The sequence below is a fragment of the Danio aesculapii genome, chromosome 20 (genome assembly GCF_903798145.1).
Source record: "Danio aesculapii chromosome 20, fDanAes4.1, whole genome shotgun sequence".
Taxonomy (NCBI): Eukaryota; Metazoa; Chordata; class Actinopteri; order Cypriniformes; family Danionidae; genus Danio; species Danio aesculapii.
In genome coordinates, this window is record NC_079454.1 from 33,861,673 (window position 1) to 33,887,015 (window position 25,343).

The window sequence follows — 25,343 nt, forward strand, 5'->3', positions numbered from 1 at the left end:
AATAATAATAATAATAATAATAATAATAATAATAATAATAATAATAATAATAATAATAATAATAATAATAAAAATAAAAATAAAAATAAAAATAAATAAATAAATAATTAATTTAAATAAATAAATAAATACAACTTCTCAGTGGCGGTGTTAAATAAAATGTTACAGTAATAGTAAATTACTAGCATTGTTGTCACAGTACCGAATTTCAGTACCAATTGGTACTGAAATTAAGAAAAAAAAACTGAAATTTTCCCGCTAACATTTAAGCAATGTTGAGTGCTTTCCGGAAAAATGATGATTTGCCATTGTGTTCATATGCTCAACAGAAATGACTTTGATTGGCTGTGAAGGTCATCGGTTCACCGCTGTTTAGAGTGCAAACACAGGTAGAGGGACACTGGAGCATTTTAAAGCCTTGAAGATCAGCTTGTGTGTCTGAGCTGACATACAAGCGATCTGCTAATGAATCGCAACTTTAAAATGCTCCAGTGTTTCTGTATCCGTGTTTGCACTCGGTAAACAGTGGTGAAGCGCGATGAACTGATGACCTTCACGGCCAATCACAGTCATTTCTGTTGAGCGTGTGAACACAATGGCAAATCAACTGTTTAAGGACGTGCTCGAAATGGACCGATTGGTACCTGAATTCAGTATCGCGACAACCCTAATTACTAGTAAACATTACACTAGAATAAGATCAAGTGGCCCAAGTTTGAAGTAATGGTGATAATGATATTTTATACGTGATTACACATCAAATTTTACACCTTAAAATCATTTCTTACTGTAATCACTACCATAAAAGAAGTGCAATTATTTATTGAACACTGGTTTCTTTTATCGATAACTGATTCTTCTTCAAACCATGCTAAATGATTTCATTTATTTTCCCCCAGAAACATCCCTGAAATCTTTGCCACTTTATATATAAATTAGCTTTTTTTTAAATACTGCAAGAGTACTGTGTCCTCAGATGATGTTGCACTTTAAGTACCATCATATCCTTTTCTCTGAGGCAAAATGGACAGCATTGTGCTTCAATAATAAAAACGAGAACATAGCAACAAAGGACAAACGTACCCGCTCTGTACATTAGTGTGCACCACTGCAACTATTCCTTCCAGTACCTTCAAGGGGTCTGCATAATCTTTCAACACGTCCTTGTCGCCACTGAAAACAAACACACACATACACACACAGCTTGAGTTTTGATGCAGTGTCTTGAGGCCTTTAAGTGGATTTATGGCTGCAAACTTTATGCATGTCGACTGAAGGAAGGGTTTTTTTGTAGCTTCAGGGTTCCTCCATTCTCTTCTGGCCTTGTTTGTCTCCCTCCATTAAAGGTATTGGTGTTTTGCTTTAATGGATGAGGCTGCACCATCTAATTGTAGTTTCTATTAATAACTGCTTTGTATTTATATGCCAACATTGTCTGGTTTCATTTGTACTGATGGAGAAAATGCACTGCCATGTTGGTGTTAAATAATAACACCTTTTAAAATGAAGTAAATAAAAAAATACAATCAAGAAAATAATGTAACTACATATATTAGCTTAAAACAGTGACTTCTAGTAAAAAAAAAAGCTGCAAAAAATGTACTTGAAATCAATCAGATTCTAATCATTAAATCCAATAATTCTGACTTATATTGTATATAATTTAGCAATTTCATTCTTGTCATTCTGATTGAAAAATCAACAATGATATACAAATACAAACCAAAATTTAAAAGAAATAAAGCTGTGATTGAGTGAGAGAAAAAAAGGTCATAACCTTTCCCTCATAATTCAAAATTTAAACAGCAAAATTCTAACCTTTCAGCCTGACAAAGGACTGGCAAATTGGTATCTCACATTTTAACTTTCAATTCGGAATGTTTCTACTTAATTTTGTGAAACTCAGGTAGAAACTCAGAACAGAGCAAAATAAAGTACATATTTAGAGAAAACCCATTTTAGGCAAGAGAAAATAATTAATTTTCAATTCGGTGAAGATTTCCAGATTTGCCTTTTTTCCATCTGTTAGATGTCTTGGCCAAGATGTCAAGCATTATTTAGCTATTTTCTTCAATACTCTTGTTGTATGTCTGACCTCATCTTCTCTCTTTGGTTAATAGATACAAGTCAATACCATATGAGCAATATTTTGCTGGGAATAATCATTTCTGACAAAACACTCATGTATCAAAATAAAAAAAAAAAAATAAAAAAAAAAATATATATATATATATAAACCACAATGTAGGAGAAATAAAGCTGTAATTGTGTGAGAGAAAAAAGGTCACACACCTTTTCCCTCATACTGTAATACCAAATTTAAGCAGCAACATTCTGACCTTTACCTTTAACAAAGGACTGGCAAATTGGTATCTCACATTTTAACTTTCAATTTGGAATGTTTCTGCTTAATTTTGTGCAAAAAAGTTGAAAATTGTAAGGAAGAAACTCAAAATAAAGTACAGATTAAGAGAAAACCCATGTTGGGTGAAAATAATAAAATTTTAATTCTGTGAAGATTTCGAAAAAGAAATTCTGAGATCTATGACCAATTTGGTCTTTTTCCATCTGTTAGATGTCTTGTCCAGGATGTCAAGCTTTATTTAGTTTTTTTTTTTTCTATACTGTTGTTGTATGTTTGAGCTCATCTTTTATCTTTGGTTAATACATACAAGTCAATACCATATCAGCAATATTTTGCTGGGATCAATCATTTTTCCCCAAAACCCACATGTATCAAAACAACAAAGATATAAAAATATAAACCAAAATGTAAGAGAAATAAAGCTGTAATAGTGTGAGAGAGAATAAAAGGTCACACAACTTTTCACTCATACTTTAATACCATTTAAGCATCAAAATTCTGAACTTTCAGCCTGACAAAGAACTGGCAAATTGGTAACTCACAATTTCACATTCAATTCGGAATGTTTCTGCTTAATTTTGTGCAAAAAGGTTAAGAATTGTAAGGTGTGAATTTAGAACAGAGCGAAATAAAGTACAGATTTTGAGAAAAGCCATGTTGGGCAAGTGAAAATAATTAAGTTTCAATTCTGTGAAGATTTCCAAGAAGAAATTCTGAGATCTATAAACATGTTGGCCTTTTTTCCATCTGTTAGATGTCTTATCCAAGATGTCAAGCTTTATTTAGCTATTTTCTTCCATACTCTTGTTGTATGTTTGACCTGATCTTCTCTCTTTGGTTACTAGACATCACAAGTCAATACCGTATGAGCAATGTTTTGCTGGGAATAATCATTTCTCCCCAAACACTCATGTATCAAATCACACTCACTCAGATGTGCTGTAGAAAACAATTTCCCTTGACTTTAATTAGCAGAATGCTAGTTGGGACACATTTTTCTGCTTTGCCCTTCTTGTAATCTGCATAGTAGGCTGTTTTATTGCTACAGCATCATTAAAATGTTCATGTAGTGTTAAATTCAAAGAATTACTCTGACACTCCGCCAGTTCTCTGGTTATAATATATTTAAAGGGTTTGGTTTTAAATCTAACTAGAATTAATTCTGCAAACACAACATCTAAGGGCATCTAAAATATTTTATTATGATCACAATAATCAAACAAAGGCTGCCAAAAGTGTCATTGAGTTTTCTATAATATTTTTGATTACCATGTTACACCTAATCTTACAAACTGAAGTTTTTTATTTATAACTTTAAGACATGTTTGTTAGTTAAGTGGAAATCTACAGTGGAAATCAACATTAGAATAAACTATGAGCACTTGATTAAAAATATATAATAATCTAGGGGATTTTATTTGTTGCTTGTAGACCAGTATTTTACTAAATAACCTTTGGTAAAGGTTATAACATGGCAATTTAACAAAAAAGTATTTATTTAGTGAGAAACTATTCCTCAAAAATTCCTAAATTCCTGAAGTTTGCAGCAATCAGAAATGAATAGGAAGTTTGAGCACTTGAACACATCTCAGGACACTGCTAGCCTCTCACATTGCTCTGATGTGAGATCTTGATCCACTTCCTCCAGTGTCTTACAAAACTCACTGAATGTAGTGGGTTTCTTATTACAAAAATATTTGGTCTCCAAGAATTTTCTTCAGAACTTTTCAAGTTTATATCAGGACTCTTGGTTGGTGTCACGGATTGGTCAGGCTCTCACGATCCCCACTCACGAAGATCACCATCACCTGACTTCTAATGAGCACACAGCTGCATCACATTCACGAGCACCAGATAAAAGCACAGCACTCCAGTCGCTCATTGTCCGGGCTCGTCTCGACGAAAGCGGACAACTGAGCGACCACTCAGCGTAGTCATCCTCAGCTAAAACAAACGCTTTACTTACCTGTTCTCTTTGTATTCCTCCTAGTCTTCCTGGTCCACCCGAATCGTCCTGTCTTCCAGTCCTTCCAAGTCTGTGTCATCCTCTGTCAGCTGTATCTGGTGTGTGCTGTCCATCCTCGTGTATTCCTGTTACCCAGCCACGGAGGAAAAGACCCCAACATCATTCCTGATCCTCCTGGCTATCCTTCATGTGCTCCTTGTTGTCATTTAATAAACACCCTAACGTTTCCTTACCTCTGTCTCCTGTCCGCTTCATAACAGAAGCCCGGACCAATAACGACGACAACATGAGCACCCCCGATCACTTTCAAGAGCTGGTGGACCAGTTGAAGCGGATTCTACAGCCACCAGCTCCACTTTCCAACGCACCACCAGCACCGAGCACTTCCGCCTCCACAGTTTCTTCTTCGGCCCTTCCTTCCAGTCCCATGGCCCGACCAGCGCCCTACTCAGGCGGAGCGGGGGAGTGCAATGGTTTTCTGTTACAATGTTCCCTCATATTCGAAATGCAACCTTCTCTATATCCCACAGATAAGTCAAAGATCGCCTACATCGTATCACTACTCTCTGGGCCTGCACTTAAATGGGCTGAGACGATCTGGAACCAAGCCGGGCCGGTCATGAATTCCATCACTACCTTCACGGAGTATTTCAAAGAGGTGTTTGGACGTTCTGATGGGGAAGTAGCCGCTGGAGAGCAGCTGTATCATCTAAAGCAAGGTACTCTATCTACACAGGAATATGCTCTCCGGTTTCGCACTCTAGCAGCTGCAAGTGGATGGAATGAGAGATCGTTGTTGACCACGTACCGGCTCGGCTTGGAACCCACTCTCCGAATCCAGCTGGCCACATTAGATGATACTATGGGTCTGGAGAGATTCATCCAACATTCTCTCCGATGTTCCGATCGTCTCCGTTCCTATCAACAGGACACCATCACCCCCTCGTCTGCACTCCTCCAATCGCCTGAGTCAACAGCCTCTCCAGAACCAGAACCCATGATAATAGAGTCTGGAAGACTGACATCAGCGGAACGACAGAGGAGGCTGACCCGGGGTCTGTGTCTATACTGCGGTGTCAGTGGACACACCCGTATGGAGTGTCCCCTTCGTCCCATTCGGACTTCAGTGAGTGTATTCAGTACGAATATTGAACAATGTAAACCACTTACTACCACCGTACAAATAACTACTGCCTCTATTTCTCTCCTTGTCACAGCCCTCATCGACTCCGGGTCAGCAGGGAACTTCATCTCCCAATCCCTCTGTCGTCAACTCCACCTACGTACTGAGGCGTCCTCGCATATATACCAGATACAACCGATAACCCAGTGCACTCGATCTTCGACCCGTATCCATCGACAATGCGAAGACATCCTTCTTCAAGTGGGGTTGTTACATCAAGAGAGGATTCAATTTCTGGTTCTGGAGGGTGCAAATATGGACATCATTCTAGGGCGCCCGTGGCTGGTGAAGCACGATCCCATCATCTCTTGGGGCACAGGAGAGATAAAGAAATGGGGATCTGGATGTACACCTACCTGTTTTCCAAATCTCCCTCTTCAAGGTCGGAACCCCATTTCTTTGTTTACAACATCGGTCGAGAGTCCTCCTGAGAAGCAGTCTATCCACATTCCTAAGGAGTACAGCTCCTTTCATGATGTCTTCTGCCCCAAGAGAGCTTCCCAGCTACCGCCGCATCGGCCATGGGACTGCGCGATCGACCTAGTTCCAGATGCCCAGTTGCCAAGAGGTAGGATCTACCCGCTCTCGCTTCCAGAGAATCAGGCAATGGAAGATTACATAAGGGAGGCTCTGAGTCAGGGGTACATACGTCACTCAAAATCACCAGCCGCCTCAAGCTTCTTCTTTGTGGCCAAGAAGGACGGAGGGCTGCGTCCATGCATCGACTACAGGGTCCTAAATAACGGTACAGTAAAATACCGATATCCCCTTCCTCTGGTACCAGCCGCTTTGGAACAGCTCCGAGAAGCTAAAGTCTTCACTAAATTGGACCTCCGCAGCGCGTATAATCTGATAAGAATACGTGAGGGGGACCAATGGAAGACAGCATTCGTGACCCCTACTGGCCACTATGAATATGAGGTCATGCCTTACGGTCTGGTCAACGCCCCCTCCGTATTCCAAAACTTCATTCATGAAGTCCTCCGGGAGTTTCTTCACCACTTTGTAATAGTGTACATAGATGACATCCTCATTTACTCCCGGAGTGAGGCCGAACATCGCCAACACGTTGCGGAGGTCCTACACACATTGAGAGAACATCACCTCTACCTCAAAGCGGAGAAATGCTCATTCCACCAGAAGTCGATTCATTTCTTGGGATACATCATTGACCAAACCGGTATACGTATGGATGGGAAGAAAATTGAGGCTGTTCTATCCTGGTCAGAACCCACTTCCATTAAGGAGCTCCAGAGGTTTCTTGGGTTTGCTAACTTTTATAGACGGTTTATCAAGGACTACAGCAGGATTACATCACCTCTCACTAATCTCCTCAAGGGTAAACCCAAAGGACTGGAGTGGACCAAAGAAGCAGCCGCAGCCTTCCGCCTTCTTAAGAAGGAGTTCACAAGGGCCCCACTCCTGACTCATCCTGACCCAAATCTTCCTTTCGTGGTGGAAGTGGACGCATCCACCACCGGCGTCGGGGCAGTATTATCCCAACATCATGATACACCGCCCCGACTGCATCCCTGTGCCTATTTCTCTCGGAAGTTGAGCCCGGCGGAGCAGAATTACAGCATAGGAGACAGGGAGCTTCTAGCAATCAAGCTAGCCTTGGAGGAGTGGCGTCACTGGTTGGAGGGAGCCAAACATCCGTTCCAGGTGATCACAGATCACAAAAACCTCCAATATATCAAAGAGGCCAAGAGACTATGTCCACGTCAAGCCAGATGGTCACTTTTCTTCTCACGTTTTGATTTCTCCATTTCCTATCGTCCAGGACCCAAGAATCTAAGAGCAGACGCTCTCTCTCGTTTACACGAGCATCACGATCATGAAGAACTCCCAACGAAGATTCTTCCCGAACACATCTCCATTTGTCCGATCACCTGGAACGCTCCTCCAGTCGTTGCCACTCCGGAAGCCCCTGCTCCGCCGGGATGCCCTCCTCATCGGCAGTTCATACCACCTGAACACCGGGTAGATCTGATCCACTCCTTACATACCTCGCTAGGCACTGGACATCCAGGGATCAACAATACTCTCTCGCTAGTATCCCAACGATTCTGGTGGCCAAACATGGCAAGGGATGTGAGGCAATATGTTCAGGGCTGTAAGGACTGTGCCCAATCCAAGAGCCCACGTCATCTACCCGCTGGAAAGCTCCATCCCTTGCCGATTCCGAACCGTCCCTGGTCACACCTAGGAGTGGACTTTATCACTGACCTCCCCTCGTCAGAAGGTAATACCTGTATTCTAGTCATCGTAGATAGATTCTCAAAGTTTGTCAAACTAATCCCTCTGAAAGGTCTTCCCACAGCCTTTGAAACAGCCGACAATATCTTTAATCAAGTCTTCAGGTCATTTGGTATTCCAGAAGATATTGTGTCGGACAGAGGTCCACAGTTCATCTCACGTCTATGGAAAGCCTTCTTCAAGCTCCTAGGTGTGGCCGTCAGCCTCTCTTCTGGATATCATCCCCAAACCAACGGGCAGACAGAGAGGAAGATTCAGGAGGTGGGACGGTTCCTGAGGACCTTCTGCAGTGGTCACCAGAGCTCCTGGAGCCAGTATTTGGGCTGGGCAGAATATGCCCAAAATTCACTGCGGCAACCCTCCACCGGACTCACGCCATTCCAGTGCGTCCTGGGCTTCCAACCACCGCTCTTTCCCTGGGATGGCGAACCATCTGATGTCCCCGCAGTGGATCACTGGTTCTGGGAGAGCGAGAGAGTCTGGGACGAGGCTCATCAACATCTGCAGAGGGCAGTCCGTCGAAGCAAGGTAACCGCCGATAGAAGAAGGTCTGAAGAACCCAGATACACACCCGGACAAAAGGTGTGGCTATCCACCGGGACATACGCATGCGACTGCCCTCTCGCAAGTTAAGTCCCCGATTTGTTGGTCCCTTCACCATCGTGGAACAGGTTAACCCCGTCACCTACAAACTACAATTACCCTCTCACTACCGTATTCACCCTACATTCCACGTATCACTCCTGAAACCCTATCACGATCCTGTTCTTCCCTCCACAGAGCCTGACCACGAAGAGGAACCCCCTCCTCCACTGCTCCTAGAAGAAGGAGCCGTCTACGCAGTGAAGGAGATCTTGCGTTCCCGACGTCGTGGTGGCCAGTTGGAGTACCTGGTGGACTGGGAAGGGTACGGCCCCGAAGAAAGGACATGGGTTCCCAGAGCTGATATTCTCGATCCTAGTCTCATGGTGGAGTTTCATGAGAGCCACCCTGAGTTCCCAGCGCCTAGAGGCAGAGGGAGACCACCACGGCGTCGGAGGTGTCGGCCCTCAGGAGCGGGCCCTGGGGAGGGGGGTACTGTCACGGATTGGTCAGGCTCTCACGATCCCCACTCACGAAGATCACCATCACCTGACTTCTAATGAGCACACAGCTGCATCACATTCACGAGCACCAGATAAAAGCACAGCACTCCAGTCGCTCATTGTCCGGGCTCGTCTCGACGAAAGCGGACAACTGAGCGACCACTCAGCGTAGTCATCCTCAGCTAAAACAAACGCTTTACTTACCTGTTCTCTTTGTATTCCTCCTAGTCTTCCTGGTCCACCCGAATCGTCCTGTCTTCCAGTCCTTCCAAGTCTGTGTCATCCTCTGTCAGCTGTATCTGGTGTGTGCTGTCCATCCTCGTGTATTCCTGTTACCCAGCCACGGAGGAAAAGACCCCAACATCATTCCTGATCCTCCTGGCTATCCTTCATGTGCTCCTTGTTGTCATTTAATAAACACCCTAACGTTTCCTTACCTCTGTCTCCTGTCCGCTTCATAACAGTTGGCCATTTTATTATTTAAAGATTTGAGCTTTAAGGAACTGCTTCGTTAATTTTGTTACGTGACAAGGCTCATTGTCCTATATGAAATTGCTGGCTGATTGGGCAATGAACCAGGGCAGATTACCCTCAGATTACCCTGTTGTTAAAATGGATTTTCAAAATACAAAATGCTATCTAGAAATTCTATTTCAATTCTATTGTTTTGTGAGAGTGAATAATAAGCTAAAAACTATATTTTAGTTAAGCACAGTTTGTTAGTTAAGGTCGAATTGTGATTTGCATTTTTGTTGCAGAAATGCACAGATCCATAAAACTTCCTCCAATACTAAACACTTTGGGTTCAGTCGTTCACCAGTTTGCAGTTGAAACAGTTAGTCTGGCCTTGATTCTTTCTACTAATAAGAAGTTTGGTCACAGCAGGGTTTTCAGTTTTAATTCTGTTAGACTTCAAGACACTGCATGCTAAGGAAGATCCTTGCACTGTTCAGCGCTGAAGTGGCAAGCAAATCCAGCAACAGTGTACAGCGCTGGACCCATTGGCAACTGACATTCTACGCATCTTCTTGTCCTCTCATGCATTGGTCTTTCATGGATGACCAGTCTTTTTTGGTGGCTTAAATGTGTAATTTTGGAATGCCCTTGCTATGGCTAAAAGGCTCATACACTTGGTCTTCATCTGTATAACCTTCATCTTTTTCAACCATCTTGATAAGTCAGTGAAAAACTGAAAAGTTAGGATAACACCAATAACTGGGAGGAAAGTGAAAGCCTTAAAAGTCTTCTCAAATTTAATTTTGATGTGTTCTTTGTCAAATATCTCATTTAAGTGTTTCAGGGTATATGTAAGCCATAAAATATGCTTTCATACAAAGTAAAGCTAAAATAACCAAACCAAAGAAGTTCTCTTCCTCCAGTTACAATTACTTTAAACAGGAACTTGAAATGAAGAAATCTGTAGGTCTAATTTTGTTCCCCACAGTAGCCTAAATAAATACTGTCCTTTTGAACGTTTCATTTCTTAGTATCTCTTCGGTATTCATTTTAAGCATCATCAATATTATGATGACTTTATAACATTACTTTAGATTTTACAGCACCACTAAACACAACCATAAAACCACACAACCGCGCACACACTCACACACTCACACACGCACACACGCACACGCACACACGCGCAAACGCACGCACACACACACACACACACACACACACACACACACACACACACACACACACACACACACACACACACACACACACACCCTTCAGTAGAGGAACACTGTGATACTAGAGGATTATTTATACATGAAACCTAACCATAATCTTTTACTCCGCAGATATAACCATCAATCACAAGGAGCTCGGTAGACCACAGATTCTACCTACTTTAAAAGAAGAGTTCCGTCTCCTTAAAAAACACAGGCTGCAAGAAAACCAAATACAGCTGGCTGAAATAAACTTTCCAAAACAGTTTGACAATTCCCAGTGGGCAAATAATTCCACTGTTAATGATTCATTTGCCCACCTCTGCAAACCAGTAATTAGCAGCAGAAGACAGGAACACGCTTTCGCTTTAAGCAATTACCTTGAATATGAATCACTCCAGCAGAGAGGAGGCTGTGTCTGAATAAAAGCAAACTGTAATCAATCTTAATTTTTCTGACCACCGTTTTCTCTGATTCAGGAGACCTTCGCTAATCCTTGCTTGATTACGGCCTGAGCTGAAACGTCTGATCAACACATACTCACAAAGTAGAATGACTAATCAGGAGGTGCAGAAAGATTATTCCCACTCTTTGATGGTCTTGGATCTTTAAAAAAAACCTACTTTCAGAAGTATGTGCTAGTAAAAGTCTATATAGTATATATAACTTATTTAATCTCACAAATAGGTGTTTTTAAGTCACAAGACAATAAGAGAAAGAAGATTAACCAATTTATTTTATTTTAAAGCTGCGGGCATTTGGAGCTTTATTAAAAATCTAAAAGGTTATCAAGGATAAACACTGGGAACCTGAGATGTTAAGTTCATGTTTCTACACACTTTTAAAGCTCATAAGTCTTATGTATCCCTAGTCAAAGATTTTCCCCCCTACAAGAACGAATTAAGGATCTACTGTGAACTTTTTGGCTGCGTATGTTTAAAATTTAATTCCCAAAACTGGATGTACATCTACTAACAAGTCAAATTATTAATGAAGTTAACCGTCTTACCAGAGCTTTTGGGATCTTATATGCGGTCTGTTTGGACTAAAACCTTGAAATATATTTTCAAAACAACCCAACTTTTACAAGTTATGGCTGAAAATCAGAAATTGATTGCAAAATCGATGCTGAAACCTCCCCACTCACTGAATTGATAGAATTTATTATAATAATAAATGCTATAATAATCTATAAATGCTATATATCATAAGACGATACATAATTTAAGTAATCATTCGCTGATATGTGTTTTGAAATCAGAAGATGATAAGAGAAAAAAGATGAGATAAAATTCAAAGTGGTGGGCATGTGGAGCTTGATTGATAATCAAATATCCTATGAGAGACTTGGAAACCTGAGATTTTAAAAATCAGAATCAGACAGAGCTTTATTGTCAGGTGTGTTCACACATACGAGGAATTTGTTTTTGTGACAGAGCTTCTACAGTGCAACAGGATTACAGAGACAGGACAAAAACAGATGATAAATATATATATATATACAAAAACAACAAGTAGTGAATGCAAATATACAAATTGACAAGTGCATGTATATTACTTTATACAACGTTATATGTGCAGCTGTTATGTGCAAATTGGCATTTAAAGTGTGTTGTTAAATAAGTGTATATGTGTATAAAAGTGTATGGCAAGTAGTGATGTTGGTTCCACAATTATTATCATCAAGTGTTCATGATATGGATTGCCTGAGGGAAGAAACTGTTTCTGTGTCGGGCTGTTCTGGTGCGCAGTGCTCTGTAGCGTCGACCAGAAGGTTAAAGTTCAAAGAGGCAGTGTTCTGCGTGTGAGGGGTCCAGCATGATTTTGGCAGCCCTTTTGCTCTCTCTGGATAAGTATTCGCTCAGCAGTCCAAACTATTTGACATAGTCTTTGGAGGTCGTATTTAGTAGCTGAGCTGAACCAGACAATTATTGATTTAACTTTATTTAATTGATTTTAACTTTACTTTATTGATTTAACTTTATGCCTCTACACATTTTTAACACTCATAAGACTCATGTATCCCTAATAAAAAGTAGGGATGTCGTGATAGTAAATCGCGCCCGATCATGCGGTTTCAGACTCGATCGGAATCAGCTGTGACTTCCCGATCAGGACTTGAATATATGTTTGCAGACATGGACAATTCGGTATCAGTTCAGTAATAGATCATGATTGCTTATTATGTACTGACTTTATTTTCCCATATGCGCCATGTAGAATACTATGGTGAAGGAGGAGACCGTGAATAATTAAAACACAAACTCACCTTAGAATTATAAGGTTCTATCTGTCATTTATGTCAAAATTGAGTTACTGACATATTCTCATTAAATGACAACTCATTTACATTATGGGAAGTTTTTTATAAGTTGTTTACATTTTAAGACTTTTTATTTAAAAACATATGTTACACACTTACTGTTGGCTATATGGAATGCAAACATTTTGAAGCTCAATATCTCAAAATCATTCAGAACGCAGACAGAACCGTTGTTATGTTCGCTTGTAGAACGTATTTTGGGTATTTGTGTGTGCGTTTGTTTGTATGTGGGTGTGTCGTTTCATGCGTGTGTTACAGGTACGAACGACATTAGAGGATCCGCATTTCATGCTGATGGCGTTGGTCGCTGATGTTGGGTTTGCGCCACCAATCGCTGGTTGGCGTAGCGTTTAAAAGCCGAGCCCAAACTGCAATGGCGATCTCTCTCTCTTTCCATCTCTCGCTCTTACTCTTTCTGTAGGTCTCTGTGATGACGGTCTCTTTTGCGAGGACTAGTCTGAGAGAATGTGCTTTGCTTGTGTTTAATGCTCTTGCCTAAAGTTTTGAGATCTGAAAGTGCAATGTGTTTGCGCTTGTGAACTTGTCCAGTTAACTGATGTGTTTGAGTGATACCTCGGAGAGTGTGTAGGAGTGAGTAAGTCACGTGATATACATATACAACACCGAGATTCATGTTTGTATTAGTTCATTATGTTCAGGAGAATGTGCTGTTTTGTGTATGTTTTGTTTTTTAGTTAGAATAGTTTAGTTAAGACGTTTGGTATGTTGAAGATGTTTCTTTTTAGGCTTTTTTTCATATTTAGTTTAGTTTTTTGGATACAGTTAGAGAGTTTTGTTATATTTATTTCTTTGATTTAATCTAACTACTTCCTCTTCCCCAGGTAATTCCTCATTTATTGTAAATATTTTTCTTTAACTGTACAATATATTTTCACTGGAAGTATGGGCAATAAACAATTGCAATTATATTTGGTTTTCAAGTCATTTCTTTCTCCATCCGCTTGTCACACACACTAAACTATTTATGGTATGTCACATACTCTTAGTTTAACATTAACATCTAAAAGGACGTAACAACCGTATAACTCCAAGGTGACTGTTTGTTCAAATGCATGTTGTTCTGTGCATGTACTTGAGTTTTGCTAGATGAATTAAAAAAAAAAAGTTTTCTTTGAGCAAATAAAACTAAAGGTACTGTTCATATATCTGACTGTTTGTATTAAAGGACAATACTGTATTACAAATACATATAAAATGTGTTTAAAAAATATAATACATTTTAATACAAGAACTGTTGTAGGTTCACACCTCTAATTTTCTCATTTTTAAACACATCTATAGTTCTGCGGTGGCACAGAGTTAGACCTCTTTCTTGACTTGTGTGTGGCACGACATCACTATATTGCAGAGACCCTATTGGTTAAACGCCAGCAAGGTAGAACACGGAAGCAGCTTGGAGCAGAAAACTTGGGATTGCCTGTCGGGTATTTTAATTTGAGGTGCTATTAGTTTTTACATTCGATTTTTTTAATATTTACTGATGCACTAAAGTCCAAAAGTGAAGAATTGATGTTATTTATTACTTGGTTGTTTAAGTTACCTCACAGAAGTGCTCTGTTTGTTAACAGATTTGTTGAATGTTAAAATAAGGTGAATTAAATTAAAAAATAAGAAACATTCTGGAACTTTTTCTTCACTCTTCTTAATTTTTTATTATTTAATGTATCATAGAAGTATTGGATCGGGTTTCGGTATCGGTAGATACTCAAAATCAAATGACTCTCACTCGGACTTGAAGGCAAAAAAACCCTGATCATGACATCCCTAGTAAAAATATTTATTTTATTTCTTAATTTTTTTTTTTTTTTTTTAACCACAAGTGGTTAAAGTGGCTAAATGGGAATTCTCAAAAAGTCAATATTTCAAACTTGATGAACTGCACATCAAGTCAAATTATTAGTCACAGTAACACGTCTTTGCAGACCTCTTTGTATCTTAAATTGCCAGTTTGGCCTGAAACCTTGAAAAATAAGTTCACTACAGCCTGCCTCTTACGAGTTGTGGTGGAAAATCAGCGATGGGTTCAAATATCTACTCTGACACCAGTCTGCTCTCTGAATCACTGGTATTACTAAGGACAGCGTGTTATTAAGAACCAACCAGCAGGGAAGGTGCTGACCTCCTAAAAGCAGGAGATGAAGGGTAAGAAACAGAGAGAAAGTGAGCTGTAAAGGAGAGAGATGAGAGGCCAGGGCGAAGGCTAACGCTGTGTTTAACTCAATCAAGCAAAAACACATCCAGCCTGACACAGGTTAATAGAGGGATAGACCGTATAGACAGAGACAGAGAGAGAGAAGGAGAAAGCATTTCAGGAAATGAGTGAGGAGAGAAAATGAGGCTGATATCAAGAAAACCACACTGGCCAGTAGGGGTGTTAAAATTAATTGTTTCTTCGATGCACTGTAATGCAGACTTGTCGATTCGGTATTTGTTTGGTAATATATCAGTAAACAGTGCTGACTATTAGAGCCAATCTCAATCCTTTCTGTTAAGCATGTGAACACAACGACTAATGTTTAAAGGGCGCCTATAATGAAAATAAGCTTTGGACAGAACTGTGTGTAGGTATAGTGTGTCCACAGTCATTTTGGGGTGATCTAAAGACATCAACAAAGTCTCCCTTTTTTAAATTCCTGATGTTAAAAAATAGCATCCAAATACCTAATTAAAACACTGCATGTTTGTAATGAATTACAGCAATTTTACTGCCTTTTTCATCATAGCCGCGTACAATTATATAGTATATAAGTACAATTATAGAAGAAGATGCTTCAATCCCGGTTTGTGGATGTGAAATCAGGTTTATTTTGTACATTAATATAACAGATGTCCATACAGCAGTGGATATTAACCTGTATCCTTTCACATCTGCAGTGCAAAAACACTGCAAAAATAAACGCGTGCGCTGTGTGAACGTGCGTGCATGCGTGAACATTGTAACGACATTGTGTGTGACTCATCGTTGCAGAAAGGCTTGAATTAATTCTACAACAAATACATCAAATAATCACTGGGAAAGTTCTTACTGTAGTACTTATCACAAACATTATGCGAGATCTGCTTCCTTCATGTCACTGTAATGCACTGTAATGATTCTCTGACGCAGGTGCAGATTGAGGCACACTGTCAGAGTTGTGGGAACGGTGGGCAGGTAGAACTGACATTATACAAAACAGCTACAGGGGGCTCTATTTTAACGGTCTAGGTGCAAAGTCTAAACCGCATGGCGCAAAAGCATCAAGGGCATGTCTAAATACACTTTTGCTATTTTAAGGACAGAAAAATATGGTTTGCGCCCCGGCACATGGTCTAACAGGGTTGTGCTTATTCTCTTAATGAGTTATGGGAGTGTTTTGAGCATAATGTTCATTTAACCAATCAGAGACTCATCTCCCATTTCCTTTAGGAGTCAGTTGTGTTGCGTCATGCAATTTACATGGCGGACTTTGTGTTGGAAAAACTTAAAGCTTTATTAGCGAGAAAACAGTTAAACAGACCATCTACAGCGTGAGAATAAAGAATGAGCCTCCTCCATTCAGCCTCTTTAGCTTCTCTTTACTTTACTCATTTATTTTCGTGGATAAGGAAACAGTGTTGTTCCACTCCACTGAAGACATTCATTAGCCTACATAATTCCGTTTGTTAAGCTCAAAGATTTGTTTCAAAACTAGTCCTAAATTCAGCTCTAGCTAACGAATAAATGAACAATAATGACGAAGTGTGGTCAAAAAACGAAGTTATATCCAAACACACGTCCTATGCGAGATGAAGGCATGGAGGCAGTGGTTTTTTTATTTATGTAGAAAATAATCATTTTTTGTAATATTTTGATACTTTAATTCTTTTTCATTTGTAAATATATTTGCATATTGCTGTACATCCTGTATGCATTAAGCAATGTCGGTTTCAGGAAGTTTATTTATTGTCTGTACCAGTGGTGCGTACTGAAATGGGAAAGAAAGGCTTTTAAATATGATGCACCATTTTGCATGGAATAACCTCTAAACAAAGTTGCAGTTGAAAGAGTTGGTTTCACTACATGCTTTTAAAAAGATTTTAAATTATTTGGAGTTTGAAACATTGGCCTATAGATGTTCTTAACAGCTTTTAACTGTGTGTTTTGATGGATGAATGATGTTACCTGTTATTTGTTTTTTGTTTGTTTGTTTGTTAAACCCATATGAACTGTATACTGCCTAATCTTGGCTAGGCCACTCTTGTAAAATAAATTTTTATATCTCAATGTGCTTTTCCTGGTAAAATAAATGTTATAATATTAATATTAATATTAATAATAAATGAGGTAACTAAATGCAAACAAGTTACGTAGGCTGAATTTAAACAAACAAATTAAGTTGAGCATTACTACATTTAATTTGTTTGTTTAAACAGTTTGCAACCAGTTACCTTTAAAAAAAAAGTAAATCCAATGAATATTTTTTCAGTGTACTGGCTGGGAGAAATGAGCAGAACTGCAGCTTGTCGTACCTGAGAGCACTTATGATTCGCTCCACTGCGTCCTGGACCACACTCTTGGGGGACAGGTCTCTTGTCCCGACGGCGACTGAGAGCAGCTGCTCGATTCGTTCTAGGGGCTGTCCGTCAGTAGCCATTGTGATAGCCAGATGGTGAACTTTAGATTGCTCCGATCTGGACAGGTCATAAATGCGACTGTACTTCTGCAACAGTTCCTAAAAAAAGAAATAAATACAATGATATAATCACTATGTTCAGGAGACATTCCTCTCTTTATGTTTTTCATCCTTTGGCAGTAATCAATGTAGTATGTGCCGAGACCAAATTTTTAAGTACTGTACAGTGCCTGGCCAAGAAAATTCATACGTTCTAATATTTAGTTGGACTGCTGTTAGCTTTGATTATGGTGTGCATTCATCATGGTATTGTTTTGACAGCTTAATACAATCACAAAATATATTTCCATCAAGAGCTGCATTTATTTTTGGATGGGATCTTGTGTTTATAATGGGCAGAGTCACTATCTGACGATTTGAGAAGAACCACTCTGTAAAATCTACTCCAGGACATTGCAAAATATCTCAAGTCAGTTGATGGTTAATTCATCAGTGAAACTGAAGCCTTCTTTCACAAATTACACCTGATGAATCTTGGATTTATGATCTTAATGTGATTGTTTTGAAATAAAAAGCTACACGCTGCATTGATTTTGATGTTCTACTTATCATTTTTTTTTTTGCACTTACGGTGTCATCCATATAGTTTATTTTGCTGTTATTTGATAATATATTTGGTTTAAATATTTGTATTATTATATTTTATTTATTATTAAATTTTAGCAAACATTCCATTGTAAATACACTTTTTAAAAAATATAAACAAAACGTACATTTTAACAATTAGACATAGAAAAATCAACAACCAACAATCATAAAAATAATAATTAAACAAAAAAATAAACATGCATTCCCCCAACCGACCACCCACATATTTGATAATATAATTAAGTGAATTATTTGAATGAATCATCTAGTGAACCATCAGACTTCTCTCTGGTGATGTATAAAGCTCTTAAGTTGTCTAAAACAAAACAATGACTTTTGGTTGTGCAAAAATGTGTGAAACATACCAAAAATGCATGGATTTGAAACATTTTAATGGTGTGAAATCTAAATTCCCTGAAGAGCACAGAAAATTAATGTGGGTTTCTCTAAGATGCCCACATCACAAAATCCAATTACCCAATAAAATATTGCACAATTCATCCACCCTACATGTTTTCTTCAATTCATCCAAATGTGTATTAAAAAATGAAGATATATATAAAGTCTGATACTTCCATTATATTGGTTTAAGCATACTCTCTAACACTAGTTGCTTTGCTGCCTGGACTGCTTATTTAAACTGCAGTTTGGAGACTATGCCCATCCCTTTGGGAAAATGTTGTATGACACGCTGAAGGTGTGGTGGTAATGAGGTGCAGCAGGATCTGCTCGATAAGTGTGAGCTGTAAAAATGAATCCATACATTTCCATATACAAATAGTGGGTTGTGTGCATTTAAGACAACACAGGCTGACATGGACTGCCTAATACTATCCTGCAAACAGGACACCGGCAACAAACCTGCCAATCCATCACAACCACTGTCTTACGGGACAGAAAGTGAGAAAGTAACAAAACAAACATGGATACTTACAAGGGATGTCAGCAATTAATTATTGGCTGATTATCCTTTAAATAGATGCATCTTATCTATGGACGATTATGCATGGTGTTTATCTAATGTCATTAACACACATTGTTTTAAGCTGCATGTGGAATAAAGGGATCGTTCACCCAAAACAAAATAAAAATTTCTGGCAACATTTACTCTTCCTTCACTTATTCCAAACCTGTTTTGAGTTTTTTCTTCTGTTGAACAAAAAGGAAGATATAGACTACCTGACAAAAGCCTTGTCATCGATCCCAGTTGTAAGAGCAAAAAATAATATCTTGACTTCTAGTTGATCATTTAGAAAAGTAGCAGAAGGTAAAGTATATTTTTCAGATGAATCAAAGACCTACTGGAACCCACATGGACCCAAGATTCTCATAGGAATCAGTCAAGTTTGGTGATGGAAAATCATGGTTTGGGGTTACATTCAGTAAGGGGGTGTGCGAAAGATCTGCAGAGTGGATGGCAACATCAACTGCCTGAGGAATTAAGACATTTGTGCTGCCCATTCCATTACAAAGCATAAGAGAGGGCAAATTCCTCAGCAAGATAGCGCTCCTTCTTGTACTTCAGCCTCCACATCAAAGTTCCTGAAAGCAAAGAAGGTCAAGGTGCTCCAGCCCAGTCACCAGACATGAACATTATTGAGCATGTCTGGGGTAAGATGAAGGAGAGGGCATTAAAGATGAATCCAAAGAATCTTGATGAACTCTGGGAGTCCTGCAAGAACGCTTTCTTTGCCATTCCAGATGACTTTATTATAGTTATTTGAGTCTTTGCAGAGATGGATGCAGTCATTTACTTCCATATATTTTTGTTCTTACTATGGATGTCAATGGCTGGTATTTTCCTTCAACATTCTTTATTCAAAGCATTATTAGATTATTGAAATAGCTAAATTGGATTGAAATAACATCTACCTCAGATGGTACATTTGGCTACCAAACATCTGACATGTAAACATTTCAACTTTATCCATGCAAGGAATGTAAAGACATATAAAGTGGGCTAATAACCAAATGGCATGACTTTATGGACTTTCTCTCGATTTTCCTAAAGTATCCAACTGTATACATTTACAACAACAAATTCTCTTTGCTCACATGGATACACACATGCACTGGCTGGCGGTGTGTATGTCTTGAACGGCATGATTTACATGCTGCTTTGCCACCATCAGGCCAAACAGTTCTAAGAAAAGTTGGGTACAGTTCCAGTTGTATTTTCTGGTGCAGTCTCTCAGTCCGAAATTCTAAACACAGTTAAACAACCATGCTGAGATGTGCTGGTAAAGTGCGTATGTGAGTTTTATCGCTACTCAGTTGCCTGTCTACTAGTTTCTCAATGTCGCTTTATTTTTTTCCATTATTTACCACAGTAAATATCAGATGAAAAAGGAGTCTCAAAATCAGACATATCAAATCATCATCCATATTGCTGTTTATATTACACTTGCAACAACTACTACATTTGTATTAACATATTCCAGAGAGCTCTGTTAAAAGCACCACAGTAGAAAATGAAACTGTATCAATGCTTACTGGCCCAGAATAGAATGGTTAAGAAAAGAGAACCATTCGACCCCGTAGTGGAAAAGTGGCTTTAGTCATTACATTTAATCATTAAAGGGTTCTATTAAATTATCAATCACTGATTCTTCTAGTCCTATATTTACAGTAAAAAAATAAAGAAATAAAATAAACACTTTCCTTAGGGTGAAGATTTTTACTTTCTTGCGGTGTCATTTACTGACATGATTTACTGTCATACCACTGAAGTAAATACATCTTGCATTAATAAGGTCTGCATCTAATTGGTTATATCAAATGATGATCTACCATGGAAAAAAATGTCAAAATTGACATCCCTAGTGCTTGAAAAATTTAAGGCACTGTTTATGGTCCGTGTTACATGATTTATTTCTTTGGTAACACTTAACTTCACAATTCACACTATTAACAAACCACTAAGACTATAGACCTATTTTGAGGAATGTAAACAATAACAGAGGTCCTGACATGTTTCCTGTTTACCATTTTAAGTTTCCATAGCTCCCGAGAGTCCAAAAAGTTCCACATATTGATAAATAATGTTACGATAGCCGTTATAACAAGTTACGATAGAATAGCCTCTTGTTGCAGATATGAAATAGTTTGACAACAAGCAGAAAATGTGTGTCAATGAGTCAATGATATCACCACATTGAAATTGTCTATATGCTCAATAAAATACTAATTAGCTGCTTATTAATAGTTAGTAAGGTAGTAGTTGGGTCTAGGTTTTATACTTTATAGCTACTAATAAACAGTTATCTCAATAATATGCAGCTAACAAGACAGTAGTTATTAGCAGGAATTGTGACTCAAAATAAAGCGTTTACCATTTTCTTTACTTTGTGTGTGCGCATGTTCAGAATTACCTCTTGACTAGTCTTGAGTGACAGCAGGAAGGAGTGGCTCAGAGTTTCCAGATGAGTCAGAGACTGCTGAACATGAGTGAGGGCGGAGTCAAAGTTGGAGGCGGAGTTTTCACTTTTGTCATCGTTCCCCTTTTTCTTATTCTTATCGCTGATGCTCTTTAGAGCTTTCTGTGCACGCTTGGTGATCTCCAGCCTGGTCCCTACTGAGAGCTAGACATATACAGAAAACACAAAGGAGAAGAGAAAGAAGAATAAATGCAAGTTTTACTAGGAAACGTATTGATTCTCTTGTGAAGAGCCACTCACACTAAAGCAATTATACTTGTTCATATACATAATTAATCATTTAACATTACATTAATAAACAATACATTATACAGCCACAGTGCTTCCCACAGGTTTGAAATATACTTGCGTGGAAGCCGGATTGAAACAAACCTTTACCCACGGCACATGGTTAGTGGTTTCTTTTCAATGGGTTGAAGGTTTTTTAAAGACTGTTGAAATAAAAAAAAGAAATCCCCTATTTGTTTTACTTTTATTCTATTCAGGAGCCATGTGCACCCACTGACAGGTAAAATCTGAGTATTGCCAAAGCATGTTAGATATGTATAAAATATGTAATATATCAACATCATCAAATAAATTAAAAAACACACTAAATGAGAAATAAATGATATAAAGGAAATCTAAAAAGTATAATAATTACAAGAATAAAGTGTAGATGTGTAAATGTAAATATGATGTAAATGTAAATAAGGCAAATGAGTTAATTAACCATTTCTAATGGTCTACATATATTTTGCAGCCAGTTTAGATGTAAATTCATTCTCTCTGAAAATAACTGAATGAATGAAATTTTTAAATATTTGTATTTAATTAAACAATGTATTCCTGGTTTAACAAAACTGAACTTGTGATTAAACAAACATTTTGAACCATTTAAAATCTGCTTATTATATTTGTTAAAACTAAGATACACATGTTTTTCAGATTTTTCAGAAAGTGTCAGGTATTTTAATAATATCTTTTTGTTCTGCAATGATTAATGGGTGCTAAAAACAATAAATTAAAGCATAAAATGACTATTGGTCAAAATAACCAAAAATATGCCATTTTCAGACAAACAATCATTTCATTTTCATAAGAGATATGAAAGCAACAGTTGATGCAATAATGCATGGACTTTCAACCATGTCAAATAAAAGCAATTACACACTACGGTTTAATTGCAATTTTGCATATCCTTGTTTTATATTCAATTCAGGAAAAAGTTTTTTTACACAGACCACTACTCATGGAAATTGATGTAAAAGCAGCTTGTTCAATGTTCTGTAAATGAAAAAAAAAAAAAAAAACACTGAATAAAATGAAACACTAAATGCCTCTGAAAAAATTAAAAACATAACCCCGTGAAGTGGAAGTCACCCAGAACAGGCCCACATCCTGAAATGTGCATAAGCTTTTCTTTTCCACTTGAATGCATGTTCAGCAATGGGCTGTTATTCTCCAGCACATCTACTATTATAATCTCCAACAGTAATGATGGCTCGTAATTCAGTTTCATCCCATTTCTCCTCTAGATTCCTCTCAGCGAGAACGTGCCTGGATTCATCTTATGTTGTTTACCTCTGACTCGCCACACCCACGCCTGCCTGCCGTCGCACACATACACACACGCACACATCATATTTACTCACGCTTTGCACATAATCTACAGCAGAATCCCCGCAAATGTCATCAGTGCTTCTCTCTGTGGTTCGCACTGAATCAATGGTGCTCTTATCTTAATCAATCCCTCGGGATTTTGTGATACTACTATCAAAGAACTTTGATATCAAGCAAAATTAAGAGAACCTTGTGATTTTATATTAGTGATGCAGATTTGCTAGAGTTTTTGTGCAGCCTTCAATTGGCGGTAGAGCAAAGTTACCACCAAAGCCCTGTTAAAGGGCTTTGAGTAGATTGTTGCAATAGTTGCTTCAACTATGCATCTTTAACTTCCAGTTACTGAACCACTGCAAACCCACTCCTGGGGTCCACGTTCTTTGTACCTGGATTATCAAGATAGCTGTATTTGATTTGACAAGATCCCGGACACTTTTGTTCTTAAACCTCAACTGTTGTCATAGCAAAGGGTCTGCAAGCTTAAACCTGCTCAGGAGCAGGCTTATTCATATAATCACTCACTCAGTCACTCACTCATTAACTCGCTATCCTTCAGCTTAGATCTGATTTATCAAGGGTTGCCACAGCAGAATGAACTGCCAATTACACTGGCCTATGTTTTATGCGGCGGATGTTCTTCCAGTCGCATCCTGAAACACACATACTCTCTCATTGACACATACTCTACACTACGAACATGCAAACGCCATACAGAAATACCTCCTAGGCCAGTCGGGACTCATACCAGTGACCTTCTTGCAGTGAGGAGAGCCTCTGGGCGAGCCCCATTCATATAAACAGTATTAGATCAAGAAAAGTTTATAATAAAAGTTTACCATCTTATATTTTCTTACAATAGTACTGTATTAAATTATGGAAAACAAAAAAAAAGTAGTAAACTATTATTATTTTTAAAAGAAAAAATAATAATAATTCACAGGGTGGTACCTTTTCAAAGGATTCAATGATAACCGTTTTGTACTTTGTACCCAGTTCAAGGCAACTGTACCTAGTGTGAGTACGCCTTTACTGACTAATATGTACACTTTAGCTACTTATATAATCTTAAAATACAAAAATTCTCTTTTTAGATTCAAATGCGTACTTTAAAAAAGCTAAGAACCCAGCTTTAGCACAATTTCAGAGCATGTATGTTAATAGACATTTCCAATATACTGTCAGAGTTCTTTTTTATTGGGAAAGAATAATTTTATAATTTGCAGGAGCCATGTACATGTAACATTGACAGGTAATATGCAGGTGATGCAGATCATCTCGAAATCCTGTTTTTACATTGCTGTTTTGCACCAAATAATCGTTGATAATCCTGATTTTGATCCTGAAGACAGAGACCAGCTATCATAATTAAAACATCTCAGCCAAATCATCTTCATCAGATCTTTTAAGCTAATGAATGAAGAATGAAACCCTACAGCATGAGCACATAAACGCTCCTCTCTCTCTAATTTCTTAATCCAGACTAAAATATATTTTACAAATGCTTTTACAAATCTAAATCAATTAACAATTTTCACAACTGTACAGCAGACTCCTTGCATTAAATGCTCATAAAAAGAATGCTCCAAGTCTCCCAATAATCTATCTTTAGTAGGATGACATTAAAGTGCTTAGTTTTATGATAAAAGGTCTGTAATTTTAATTGTGGTGGGCAAAGAGCAATGCAATGCAGTAATCCCACAATGCTGACCGATTCAACAAAGTAATACATCACATTTATTAAACATATTTTTCCTTATGATAATGATTTCACTAATGCAAAAGTTTTTTTTTAACTAAGTTTTGTTTATCGTCATCATTCAGAGTCTCTCTTGTATCAAATATGATAAATTTGGCTTTATAGATTAAGATATAACCACTTAAATTTCTCTCTTTGTTTTTTTAAGTGCTTTCCTTCAGAAAAAATGGTAAAGCCCAATAGTTCTTGGAAAAAAAGAAATATATATGTCTGTGTCTACTTTCACAGGAAAACAACAAGAAAATGCTCCAAATAATGCCACAAATTTTCTGAATTTTATTCATTTTAGGCCACAAAAATCAGAAGAATGTTCCAGGATATTCTGTAGGAGTTGATTGAATCTGAGAGTTGGTGTGTGTTTATCTAAATGTGTGTTTGTAACTTGCTTTCCTCAATCTCTAATCACTACAACATTATATCAACATAACAATCA

The 25,343-nt window shown here is 38.2% G+C and overlaps 1 protein-coding gene across 1 annotated transcript in view; it reads right to left on the reverse strand.

Moving 5' to 3' along the window:
- nbas (NBAS subunit of NRZ tethering complex) overlaps positions 1 to 25,343 on the reverse strand; it is a 350,427-nt gene that overhangs the window by 97,232 nt on the left and 227,852 nt on the right. Inside the window, 3 exon segments of the mRNA XM_056480954.1 lie at positions 1,084 to 1,173; positions 17,364 to 17,566; positions 21,487 to 21,696. Coding sequence (XP_056336929.1) covers positions 1,084 to 1,173; positions 17,364 to 17,566; positions 21,487 to 21,696 — 503 coding nt within the window.